The sequence below is a fragment of the Nomascus leucogenys genome, unplaced genomic scaffold (genome assembly GCF_006542625.1).
Source record: "Nomascus leucogenys isolate Asia unplaced genomic scaffold, Asia_NLE_v1 Super-Scaffold_258, whole genome shotgun sequence".
Lineage (NCBI taxonomy): Eukaryota > Metazoa > Chordata > Mammalia > Primates > Hylobatidae > Nomascus > Nomascus leucogenys.
Window position 1 is genome coordinate 2,073,821 of NW_022095769.1, and position 12,080 is coordinate 2,085,900.

Genomic DNA, 12,080 nt, shown 5'->3' on the forward strand with positions numbered 1-12,080 from the left:
CAAACAAACAAAACAAAACAAAAACAAGAAAATAAACACACACCCACACGGAGGTGGGGCGGCGGAGTGGCGGCAGGGAGGAGAAGGGGAGAGGTAAGAAACAAATGATAAAACAAATGAAGCAAATTGTTAACAATACAATCTGAGCCAAAGTTAAACATGCGTTCTTTTGCACTGTTCTTGCAATTTTTCCAAATAAAACGTTTCTTTAAAATCATGTCCAGAGGACCTGGATTCCAAGCCGAGCCCCTTTTCTCACTCGGTGCATGCCCCTGAATGAATTCCTTCCTCTCGGTTGGTCTCAGTTTTTCAGCACAGATGGTTCTCTCTGGGTCTGGTAATCAATGTCTCACAGCTCTGAGGACGTTTGCAGACAGGGTTTTGGAAGGAAGACGGCCCTTCGTTTCCCCCAAAGGGTCTCAGCCTGCCAGTGATTTCACCACGACTTCCTCCAGAGTTCCACCTGTCCTCTTCTTCGGCCATAAACTTGCTCCTACTCATTTTTGCCACCAGCTGGACGCCCACCTCTTCTTTCCCGGAGCCCTAAGGCTCACCTTCCGGCAGTCTTAGCCTAGGTACAGGATAGGCACGTGCATTTAGCCCCAGGAAACTACAGCCCCCAAAAGGCTTTGCGGCAACATCCTCGCGGTGATCACCAAAGAGAAAACGCTTTTCTCCGCGGGCCCGCCACTGCATAGCTTTTCGGGAGTTGTAGTTCATCTGCTAAGAGCTGCAGAACCAGGGTGAGGTTCTAAGCCACCCTTCCCAGAACTCACAGCGCTCCTCCACACCAATAGGAAGCGTGGATCTTGGAAAGCGGGAGGGTCAGAGGGGCGCATGCGCAGTATGTGTGGTTGGGGAATTCATGTGGAGGTCAGAGTGGAAGCAGGTGAGAATGGAGGGGGCGGCAAAGGCCCGTTTCTGGGCATCTCTGCAATGCTCCTCTGCTCCATGATGTGCACTTTGGGCGAGGAGAGTGCGTGCGTGAGTCCGACTTGTGAGGGAGGGGAGAAGGGGCTGAGCCGGGGACGAGCCAGGGGTTGCTCAGAGTAAGGAAGGTGTCCATGGGGGCAGGGTGAGGAATAATCCAGAAGCTATTAGAAATGCAAAGGGCCGGGTGTCCCAGCCTCAGAGAAGGAAGATTTAAATGCAGTGGACGAGATCTGGGTAGTCTCAGGAGTTGAGGTCTGGGAAGTAGGGAGGGAGGATTTGAGACTGGAGCGGGCAACGATGGTGGGGCGGAGCGTTAGAAAGTTAGATGCTGGAGTGATTTCTAGTTAGGTCAACTGTGCTTATGCCCACCCCGCCTCAGCCCCACCCTCCCAGTTATTCCAGAGCTCACTGTCCCTGTGCAGCTAGTTAGAGCCTTTCTCCCAAATGGGTTCTTCAGTTATCTTGGCCCCAGGATGTCATCCAGCTTCTGCTTTCATAAGAAGCATGTCGTTCTTAATACACGATGTTGAGAAGCAGTATGGTGAGGAGGTAAGCTGTGTCTGCTAGCATTAGACCTCTGGGTTCTAATTCTGATTCTACCACTTAATAACTGCAATTTCGGTTTCTCATGTAACCTCTCTGTGTGCCTCTGTTTCCTCTGTAGTAATATGCTTCATAGGGTAATTGTGAGAAGTAAATAAATTGCTTTTATTAGGCTACCTGATATAAGTATGAGCTGTTACGGTTACTTTTTTTGTTGGCATCAACATGTAGCACATTTTTTGAGTTACTTCTTCAAACCATAATTGCACCAATCCAACCACACAGCCTCTTTTTGAGGGCCTGCTTGTCCAGGAAATGAAAGGGTGGTTTAGTGTGGTGCTAAGTTCTCTATGGATTTCAAGCCCATGCATTGTTTTCTTTATTGAACCAAGTGTCCCAGACACCTTACTTTAAATGGTTGAGGAAAAAAAGAGAAATCAGCCAGGCATGGTGGCTCATGCCTGTAATCCCAACACTTGGGAGGCCGAGGCAGGGGGATCACTTGAGCCCAGGAGTTCGAGACCACCTGGGGCAACATAGCCAGACCCCATCTCTACAAAAAAATGAACAAAATCAGCTGGGCATGGTGGCACACTTCTGTGGTCCCAGCTACTTGGGAGGTTTAGGTGAGAAGATCACTTGAGCCTGGGAGGTCGAGGCTTCAGTGAGCTGAGATTGCGCCACTGCACTCCAGCCTGGGTGACAGAGCAAGACCCTGTCTCCAAAAAAAAGCAAAAAACAAAAAAAAACAAAGAAAAGAAACTGGAAAAAAAAAAAGCAGAAGAATTGATAGTACACTTTCCAAGCTATACAGCATTATTTATTAAGTATCCTTCAATGGATGATTTAGCACTTTCAGGAATGGGGAAATAGCCAAGTTGAAAAGTGACTGTTGTGTGTCAGAGAGGGCCTTCTCTGAGGATTTGGCATCAAGTTTGATTGTATTTTGTTTTTATCCCCTTAGGTGTGAGAGGGTCCAGCAGAAGGAAGCATGGCTGCCAAAGTGTTTGAGTCCATTGGCAAGTTTGGCCTGGCCTTAGCTGTTGCAGGAGGCGTGGTGAACTCTGCCTTATATAATGGTGAGGCATGGAGAGACAGTTGGTCACTGCACTTTCCTGGGAGATTTCTGTTGGTCTGCATAGCCCATGTGACACTCTTGATGGTAGCTGCCGTCAGTGAATGTGTTTGTGGCCAAGAGGGCTCACCTCCTGCCATTTCATATCATAGGACTGCATTGTTATCAGAGCCCCTGACCTTTCAGTCATAGGTTCTCTCAGAGCCTATGACTCCAGTATTCAAAAAGAGCCTCCCAGCCCACTTCCTAGTTGGATGTGTCCAGTGGCTTCTGTCAAGGTGAAGTGAAGCCGCACCACCCAAATGCTGCCGCACAGTGTCTGGATTTCCCTGGCTATCTGAAATGGAGAACTCATTTGTTCTCCTCTGCTTGCATGTGGAATAACAGCAAAGGCTGCAGATCTGTTTGGGTGACCTTGTCCCGAACAGGAGCTTTTGCTCTGCTGAATTTGGGTAGTTTCAGCGAAAGTGTCTTTGAGATGCATTGCCGAGCTTTTAACAGCGTAGGAGGGAGGTTAAGCTGGCTTTTCTTCCACTTTACTGTGGAAGCTTCCTCATTGGTCAAGCAATGGATTTGACCTGACTTTATCTGTAGGACCCCCTTTAATTCTGACATTCTGACACTTTCACATGCTGCAAAGCAGCAGTAGATTGACCCATCTGGTGTGTCGCTGGCTGACAAGAGGAGCTTTACTTTCAGAGTGAAGCTACTTGGACCAATGACAAAGTTCAGAGAGGCAGCTGATTAGAAAAGCCTGCTTGGCTTATATGACACATCTTAGCATTACTGTGATCCTTTTGGCCACACCTGCAACTAGACAGTAATTGCCATCATAAATTTATCTCTGTGCCAAGACAGCTCTATAACCCCTTAAAACTTTAGCGAAGCAGAGCTATTAGGAAGAAAGAGTAGGCTCTTCTAAATGTAGGGTTCCCATAATGAGGGTGCTACTTCTGGGAGCACTAGGTTAAATTGGAGCCCGATGGATATGTGGTAACTGGGAAGACCTCACTGAGTTTTAGAAGTTTTGGTAGATGATTCCTGGAAATACGTTGGTGGGAGTTCAGGGATAGAATGGTCATTCAGAAAATCAACAGCCAGTTCCCTCAAGGAGAAAGGATGCTAAGGAACAGGTCCTATTACCAATCCTTGGGGACACGTGGAACAGGAAGTGACTGCTTAGTTTTGCAGCTATTTAGAAGTCTCTAGAGACCAGGAGTTGGGGAAGACAGAGAGAAGAGGGGAGACTTAATAAGTGAACAGAAAACACCAGGGCTCTTTCAAAGACATGATCCTTTTGTTTAAAGAATGAGAGGATTTTTATGACATGTCATTATCCTTTCTTCCTAGTGGATGCTGGGCACAGAGCTGTCATCTTTGACCGGTTCCGTGGGGTGCAGGACATTGTGGTAGGGGAAGGGACTCACTTTCTCATCCCATGGGTACAGAAACCAATTATCTTTGACTGCCGTTCTCGACCACGTAATGTGCCAGTCATCACTGGTAGCAAAGGTGAGTCTTGCCTATGGTTCAGGTAAAGTAGGGAGTGTGGAAGAGGTGCTGTGCTCTTTTGTGTCGCAGGAGCATCTGTGGAATACCAGGATCCAAAAGAGTTTGAACTGTACATCATAGGAATGACTAGACTACTTGCCCTGGAGAGCTTGATATGGAATCTTAGAAATATCCACTTATGGCCAGGTGCGGTGGCTCATGCCTGTAATCCCAGCACTTTGGGAGGCTGAGGCAGGTGGATCACCTGAGGTCAGGAGTTTGAGACCAACCTGGCCAATGTTGTGAAACCCCATCTCTCCTAAAAATACAAAAATTAGCCGGTGGTGGGGGGTGCCTGTAATCCCAGCTACTTGAGAGCTGAGGCAGGAGAATTGCTTGAGCCTGCGGGGCAGAGGTTGCAGTGAGCTAAGATCATGCCACCTCATTGCAGCCTGGGCAACAGAGTGAGACTGTCTCAAAAAAAAAAAAAAAAAGCCTGCTTCTAGTCTTCCCATCTCTTTGGAATTTCTTTCTGTACTGTTTTGCAGTTGTTTCCGGATACATTATGTATCTATTTCTAAAACTATTGATAGGAGCTTCCAGAGATCAGGGAGTTGTAAGTATTAATACATTGCCCACCTCTCTTGGTGCCCAGTTCAGGGCTCTGTCTCATGGGCGCTTGGTCCATATTGTTGACATCTGTAAGCAAGCCATGACAGTGCTTTGGCTCCCGGCAGGCCTGAATTGTCCAGGGGAAAGTATAATTCTCTCCCTGGATCCTTTAAATGGCCCAAGTAATGAGAAGCAGAACATAGATGGGTCTGTTAACCCCTTATATGTGTTACACATTTGACAGAGTGCTTTTATGTCTGTTTTCTCCTTCAATTTTCCCCAACATTTCCGCAAGGCCCAGAAAGCAAATGAAATTGTCCCTATTCTCATAGACAGGGAAATAAGCTCAGGTTGGCTAAGGCTTAGAGAGGCCACATCATTAGTAAATAGCCCAGATCTTTGGACTGCTAGTCTAACACCGTTTCCACCGGACCCAAACTAACCTCTCCAAGGCTGACTCCTGACTTGGCCACAATCACCAGAGCTTGTAAAGGCCTCAACCTACAATTCTTAGCATTGCCTTGTCTATTGTCTTAAAATGTTCAGTGTTGCAAACTTTGCATGGTGCCTGTTAGACATATAATCTGAATGTATGTATATCTGAGGGCATTCAGGGGATACCAAAAAGCTGCTATAACTGAAGCCTCTTAAGAAATTATAAACTCTTTGTGATGCTCTATTGGGTTCTCTGCCAAGGAAACCAAGCATACCTGCACCTTGCCCTCTAGGATCTTATAATCAGCAGATTTGCTTATAAATTGTAGCAAATTTGGAGCCAGGCACAGTGGTGCATGTCAGCTATTCAAGAGGCTGAGGCAAGAGAAATGCTTAAGCTCGGGAGCTTGAGTCTAGCCTGGGCCACATAGCAAGACCTTGTCTCTAAAAATAAAAAATAAAAATTGCCAGGCATAATGGCTCATACCTGTAATTGTTGCATTTTGGGAGGCTGAGGCAGTTGGATCACTTGAGCCCAGGAGTTTGAGACCAGCCTGGGAAACATGGCGAAACCTCAGCTCTACAAAAAGTACAAAGATTAGCTGGGCGTGATGGTCTGTGCCTGTGTAGTCCCAGCTACTTGGAAGGTGTAGGTGGGAGGATCAGTTGAGCCCAGGAGGTCAAAGCGGCTACAGTGAGCTGTGATCTTACCACTGCACTTCAGCCTGGGCAACATGTGACCCTGTCTCAAAATACATAAATAAAAATTGTAGCAAATTGGAGTAGGAAAGGTCATATAAAAGACCACTTGTGGCCAGGCACGGTGGCTCACACCTGTAATCCCAGCACTTTGGGAGCCTGAGGCAGGTAGATTACCTGAGGTCAGGAGTTCAAGACCAGCCTAACATGGTGACACACCATCTCTACTAAAAATACAAAACAGCTGGGTGTGGTGGCGCATGCCTGTAATCCCAGCTACTCGGGAGGCTGAGGCAGGAGAATTGCTTGAATCTGGGAGGCAGAGGTTGTAGTGAGCTGAGATTGTCCCATTGTACTCCAGCCTGGGCAACAAGAGCAAAAACCTCTCTCAAAAAAAAAAAAAACCACTTGTTTTCCTACAGTGGTTTTTATTTTTAACTCCAGTGTTTGTCTCCTGCCCTAAGATTTACAGAATGTCAACATCACGCTGCGCATCCTCTTCCGGCCTGTCGCTAGCCAGCTTCCTCGCATCTTCACCAGCATCGGAGAGGACTATGATGAGCGTGTGCTGCCGTCCATTACGACCGAGATCCTCAAGTCAGTGGTGGTGAGTGAACAGAGGCCCTTAGCCTCGAGCCCAGAGCACCACCCCGGGAGGGTGCCGGGTGGCAGGAAGCGCTTGGCAGTGGGTTGGTTGGGATGTGGCTGCTAGTTTCCTGGTTCCTTTTCTGCTTCCTCATTAACCTGACCTGCCCTTCTGCTCCTCCCTTTGAAACCAGGCTCGCTTTGATGCTGGAGAACTAATCACCCAGAGAGAGCTGGTCTCCAGGCAGGTGAGCGACGACCTTACGGAGCGAGCCGCAACCTTTGGGCTCATCCTGGATGACGTGTCCTTGGTAAGATCCTTCGGGAGACCGAGGTGAAGGGGCTGCAGTTCTCGTTTAGGTGCCTGGTTCCATTTCTGGGTAGACGCTATTAGGTCCTCCCTTCTGCTTTGCTAGGTGTGAGACTTGAAAACACGGAAACATGCTGAGGTGAGGCAGTCTCCATGGGTTTTTCGGTTGAGGGTTCTTTTACCTTCCCCCTGCCACACACGTTTTTCTTATGACCTCTGGTTGTGTCCAGATAGTCCCTAACCACTAAATGTTTTACCTTCTCCAAACTGTTACCCAGAAAGGGATGCCTTGTTAACCCTGTTTGACACAGGCAGAAACTGCCTGGTAGAGACCAGAGAACAGCTCGGGTAGTCTTTCTCCCTAGCACAGACCTCCCAGCCTGACCCCTGGGAGCTTCCTAACACTTACGGTCCGAAGCTCAGTGAAGTAAGCTCTGGGAACCCCAGTGAAAGGTGATAGAGTGTAAACGAACGGTTGGATTCCCCCAGGCCTGGTATAGGGGGCAAGGGACATCGCTGAGGCGTAAGCTATCCTCTTGAGACACTATAGCTTGTGTGTTTATATGACATTGGATGTCATAACTCAGACAGAAAGCAATACAGGCAGGATAGCGTTTCAGGTTAAGGAGGGTGAGGGGAAGGGGTCGTGTTTCTAGATTCTCTGGGAAAAATCATTTGGAGTGATTTGTTCGGGCAGTGAGGTAACGTGTTTCCTGTTCAGTTCTCCCGTGCATCGCTAGGGAAAGGCACCGCTTCCCCCAGCATCTGTGCAGCTGTTTAAACAGCCACTCGACAACACCCAGTGCTAACCCTGGAGCACTGCTCCCCCTTGCTCTGGCTGCTGGAAGTCCTGGGTGCTTGGGGCTCCCTCTGCTGGCAAGAGGCCAGGCTGCAGCTGTTCTGCGGGCCCTCCCCTCGTAATTACCATTAACCTGAACACCTTGGCTGTGAGAAAACGCTGAGTAAAAACCTAAGGGAAAAGTTGGCATTTTACTAGACTTTAACCACATACTCCATTCTGGGGAAATGTGGGCTGACCACAGGAAACCCTGTCTAAGAGGTGTGAGAAGAAAATTAGGTTTCATGGGGAATTTGCTGCCCTCAGCTGGCCTTTTTAGAAATAAATTTTATTCCTTAATTATACATTTCATTTTTCATTTCTTAGGATCAGATTTTCTTACCCAAACTTTGACTAAGAGACTAGAAATGGATCAGGCGAAGTACAACAGCTGCAGTTGGAGTTAGGAGGTTAAAAATTCTGGAAGAGAATGAGACCAGGATTTACTCTTCAGGAGAAGTTCGGGGCTGCTTTTTAAAAAAGCAGAGGTTGTGAGAGTGGAGGAAATGAAACAACTAGAATTTGATGGCAAAACCAATGCTCTTCTCTTGATTCTTTTTCAATAAAAATTAGGATGAATAAGTAAATTGCTCTAGGCTGGGCATTAGGAATTCTGAGGTCCCTTCCCATTGTTTGTGCTATCTTTAGGGACAGTCGCGTCAGACCTGACATTAGGGAAGGTCTATGGATCATCAGACTTCTAAACCCTCACGCCGACCAATGACTTTACCTGCTTTCTCTTTCTTTTAAACCCTTTAACAGAACCATTCACATTGGGAGTACATGATTTGCATTCCACCGTCCCTCATCCTCTTCCTGTTCAGTGGTGGAGCTGCTGTGGGAAGACGCGGACTGGTTAATCCATAAGCAGAGAGCATCAGGCTCTTGGATCCCTGGGAACCAGCTGCCTCCCTCACTCTCAGGGGCCCCGTTTTCCATCTGGCCTTCCTTGGGCTTTGAACAAGGCATCAAAGGCCCTTGGAAGAGCACTAGTCAGTGGCGGGGGTCTTAGAACCCACAGTTCTCCTCCTCTGGGGAGGTGGTCGATTGAGTAGATACCTTCTGGTGCCTGTGGGCCCCATCAAAAGCCCCTGGTGCCATTTGCTACATGAGGTCACTGTACTGAGAGTGACAGAGTAATATACAGGAGCAGTTTGGGCAGCCAGAGAGTCTGGGTGTAAACTCAGTTTGGATACAGATACGGAGGTGAAGAGTGTTCTGGCCTCACGGATGCCTCCAGCTGCTAGAGCCATTGCTGACCTCTTCCTTCCAGCGGCCGTGGAGCCCTCCCAGCAGTGCTGTCGAAGCAATCACACTGCCTCATCTTGTGCTCACTCTCTCCCCTTAGACACATCTGACCTTCGGGAAGGAGTTCACAGAAGCGGTAGAAGCCAAACAGGTGGCTCAGCAGGAAGCAGAGAGGGCCAGATTTGTGGTGGAAAAGGTGAGCCTTCAAGCAGATGGCAGGAGCCTCTCTCTCCCCTTTCTCCGGCACTCAGCTTCCCCATTTGCTGGGTGGCCTGGAAATTCATCATCTGTCATCCCTTCTTCCGGGATAATCGGAAGGGGCTTGAAGGAATTGTACTTCTGCAATTGGTTCCAGAGTCTTCAGGGGCTAGTCAAGGATATGTGGAGTTATGTTCCTAAATCACTGAAGGGTAATTTTTCTTCCACTTCTCTGAGATCAAAAACACTCTCTTACAAATAAAAATGTTTCTCCTGGAGTATTTTCAGCTTCACTGAGAAGTCATTTTTAACCATAGTTACATAGTGAAAGCTGACAGCAAAAAAGATCAAACGTTGCACCAGATGTGCTTTCGTCACTAGATTTTTTTCTAGTGCTAAATCCATCCAGATGTGTCAAAGAATGTGATGGGACACAGTGTATTTGCGTAGCAGCCTGGTCTTTCTGGTATTTGCAAAGACATGTTTATTTATTGTTGTCCCCTTCTTCCCACCACCAGTATCCCTAATTGGTGGGGAGATGGGAACAGCAAGAAATAAAATGGGAAAAGAGGGATAGATTTAATTTTGGAGAATGAAAACACTGTGTGGGCAGGGACTTGTGTTGCTTTGTATCTGCCATAACTTCAGAGATTATAATAAGTCTAGTACAGTGCCTGGCGATAGTAGGTATACAGTAAATGTTTGTTGAGCAAATAGACGCAGGGCCCAGCCATTTCAAAATTGTATGTAATTTCAGGGAGGCTTAATACTGTCCTCTTCCTCACACTCCTGAAGACTCCTCACACTCCTCACACATTGCAGAGAGCTGTCTTCCTATTGATATTGGTAGGGCAAGCCTAGGAGATCTCACACTGGGGGCCTGGATTCTGGTCAGGAACCAGCCTAGCTCACAGGCAGCTCTAGGAACAGTCACAAGTGCATGCTGCTCTTCCTTAGCCATCCCGAGGTTTTTTGTTTGTTTGTTTGTGACAGCTCTGTGGCCCAGGCTGGAGTGCAATGGCATGATCATAGCTCACTGCAGCCTTGACCTCCTGAGCTCAGGTGATTCTCCTGCCTCCACCTCCCAAAGTGCCAGGATTACAGGCATGAGCCACCACACCCAGCCCTATCCTGGCTTTGATGAAGTCCTTTAGACTTGGGGCTGGAGGAAAAGATGAGCCTTGAGGATTGATTCCACCTTTCTTTTGCTTCTGTTTTCCTTGGCCTTGGCTTCTCCTGGCTCAGAGTAGGGTTGTTAAACTAGATTGCAATTAATATTAATGAGGACTTTGAAATAAGACAAATATTCCTGCAGCCAACAGAAATGTATCCCTCCTGTGACGAGGAGTGAGCATGAAAGGAGAGGGGAGGACTGGTGGGCAGTGTTCTCTGCCTCCCCCGCTAGCCATCAGGAGGAAGTAAACTTCCCGAGTTCCTTCAGGAGCCTGGGAAGGTGGCTTTCTGGTGAAGGGCCTTTGGTTGTAGCCTGACATGCAGTGCCCTGAGGTTTGATCTTAGTCTCTCTCCACCTCCATTCTTTTAGGCTGAGCAACAGAAAAAGGCGGCCATCATCTCTGCTGAGGGTGACTCCAAGGCAGCTGAGCTGATTGCCAACTCACTGGCCACCGCAGGGGATGGCCTGATCGAGCTGCGCAAGCTGGAAGCTGCGGAGGACATCGCGTACCAGCTCTCACGCTCTCGGAACATCACCTACCTGCCGGCGGGGCAGTCCGTGCTCCTCCAGCTGCCCCAGTGAGGGCCCACCCTGCCTGCACCTCCGCGGGCTGACTGGGCCACAGCCCCGATGATTCTTAACACAGCCTTCCTTCTGCCCCCACCCCAGAAATCACTGTGAAATTTCATGATTGGCTTAAAGTGAAGGAAATAAAGGTAAAATCACTTCAGATCTCTAATTAGTCTATCAAATGAAACTCTTTCATTCTTCTCACGTCCATCTACTTTTTTATCCACCTCCCTACCAAAAATTGCCAAGTGCCTATGCAAACCAGCTTTAGGTCCCAATTTGGGGCCTGCTGGAGTTCCGGCCTGGGCACCAGCATTTGGCAGCACACAGGCGGGGCAGTGTGTGATGGACTGGGGAGCACAGGTGTCTGCCCAGGTCCACGCGTGGCCTCCGTCCTGTCGCTGATGGAAGATTTGTGGATGAGGGCACATACGGCTGAACGGAGAAGGCAGGCCTCCGTCTTCCCGGCGGTTCCTGCGCAGATGCTGCTGAAGAGAGGTGCCGGGGAGGGGCAGAGATGAAGTGGTCTGTCTGTTACCCTAAGTCTGATTCTCTTTAACTGTGCGACCAGCGGAAACAGGTGTGTGTGAACTGGGCACAGATCGAAGAATCTGCCCCTGTTGAGGTGGGTGGGCCTGACTGTTGCCCCCCAGGGTCCTAAAACTTGGATGGACTTGGATAGTGAGAGAGGAGGCCTGGACCGAGATGTGAGTCCTGTTGAAGACTTCCTCTCTACCCCCCACCTTGGTCCCTCTCAAATACCCAGTGGAATTCCAACTTGAAGGATTGCATCCTGCTGGGGCTGAACATGCCTGCCAAAGACGTGTCCAACCTACGTTCCTGGCTCCCTCGTTCAGAGACTGCCCTTCTCACGGGCTGTATGCCTGCACTGGGAAGGAAACAACCATGGGAAGGAAACAAATGTGTATAAACTGCTGTCAATAAATGACACCCAGACCTTCCGGTTCAGCCATCGGTTGGTTTTTTGTTTGTGGGAGCCGTGGGGTCAGAACAGAGTGTTCTAGCAGTTTTTGTGTGCACATGTTTGCATTGCCAGCTGGGACAGAGTCTCCAGTACGGCAGAAAATGCTTTGTTTTCAGAAAACGCTTTGTGCTGTTTTCCAGATCTCCATCCCCAACCCGAAGGGAGTCTCTGTGGTAGCAGGTGAGGTTTGTCACGGGATAGGCAGTGAAGGTGGGTGGAGGGCAGTTAACTTGTTCTGTGTGTTTTGGTGCCACTACTCACTGGGAGCTACAGGCCTGCCTGCCAACTGCCAGCAACACCTTCCCCCAGTGCTAGGGAAGTGATTGATGTAAATAATGTGTCCAGTAGCCCTCAGTTAGATGGCTTGGGGCACTCAGCAGTAGG

At 48.7% G+C, this 12,080-nt stretch overlaps 1 protein-coding gene across 2 annotated transcripts; it reads left to right on the forward strand.

Annotated features, from left to right (window-relative positions):
• The first annotated feature begins 818 nt into the window (after nucleotides 1–818).
• On the forward strand, nucleotides 819–11,680 carry PHB (prohibitin). Of its 2 annotated transcripts, none has more exons than XM_003278759.4 (7): nucleotides 819–889; nucleotides 2,441–2,555; nucleotides 3,902–4,063; nucleotides 6,253–6,395; nucleotides 6,568–6,684; nucleotides 8,870–8,965; nucleotides 10,511–11,680. In XM_003278759.4, the coding sequence occupies exons 2-7, from the start codon at nucleotides 2,468–2,470 to the stop codon at nucleotides 10,721–10,723; spliced, it is 819 nt and encodes a 272-aa protein (XP_003278807.1). In that variant the 5' UTR covers nucleotides 819–889; nucleotides 2,441–2,467; the 3' UTR covers nucleotides 10,724–11,680. The 2 variants fall into 2 exon arrangements, with proteins under 2 accessions (XP_003278807.1, XP_003278808.1); XM_003278760.4 differs by having other exon boundaries at nucleotides 866–984.
• The last annotated feature ends 400 nt before the right edge of the window (nucleotides 11,681–12,080 follow it).

Excerpts from the sequence above, each read along its gene's own strand:
- PHB (XM_003278759.4), top strand. The coding sequence starts at position 2,468 with ATGGCTGCCAAAGTGTTTGAGTCCATTGGCAAGTTTGGCCTGGCCTTA. Across the intron at positions 2,556-3,901 it reads GAACTCTGCCTTATATAATG|TGGATGCTGGGCACAGAGCT; the intron begins GTGAGGCATGGA and ends CTTTCTTCCTAG. Across the intron at positions 4,064-6,252 it reads AGTCATCACTGGTAGCAAAG|ATTTACAGAATGTCAACATC; the intron begins GTGAGTCTTGCC and ends TCCTGCCCTAAG.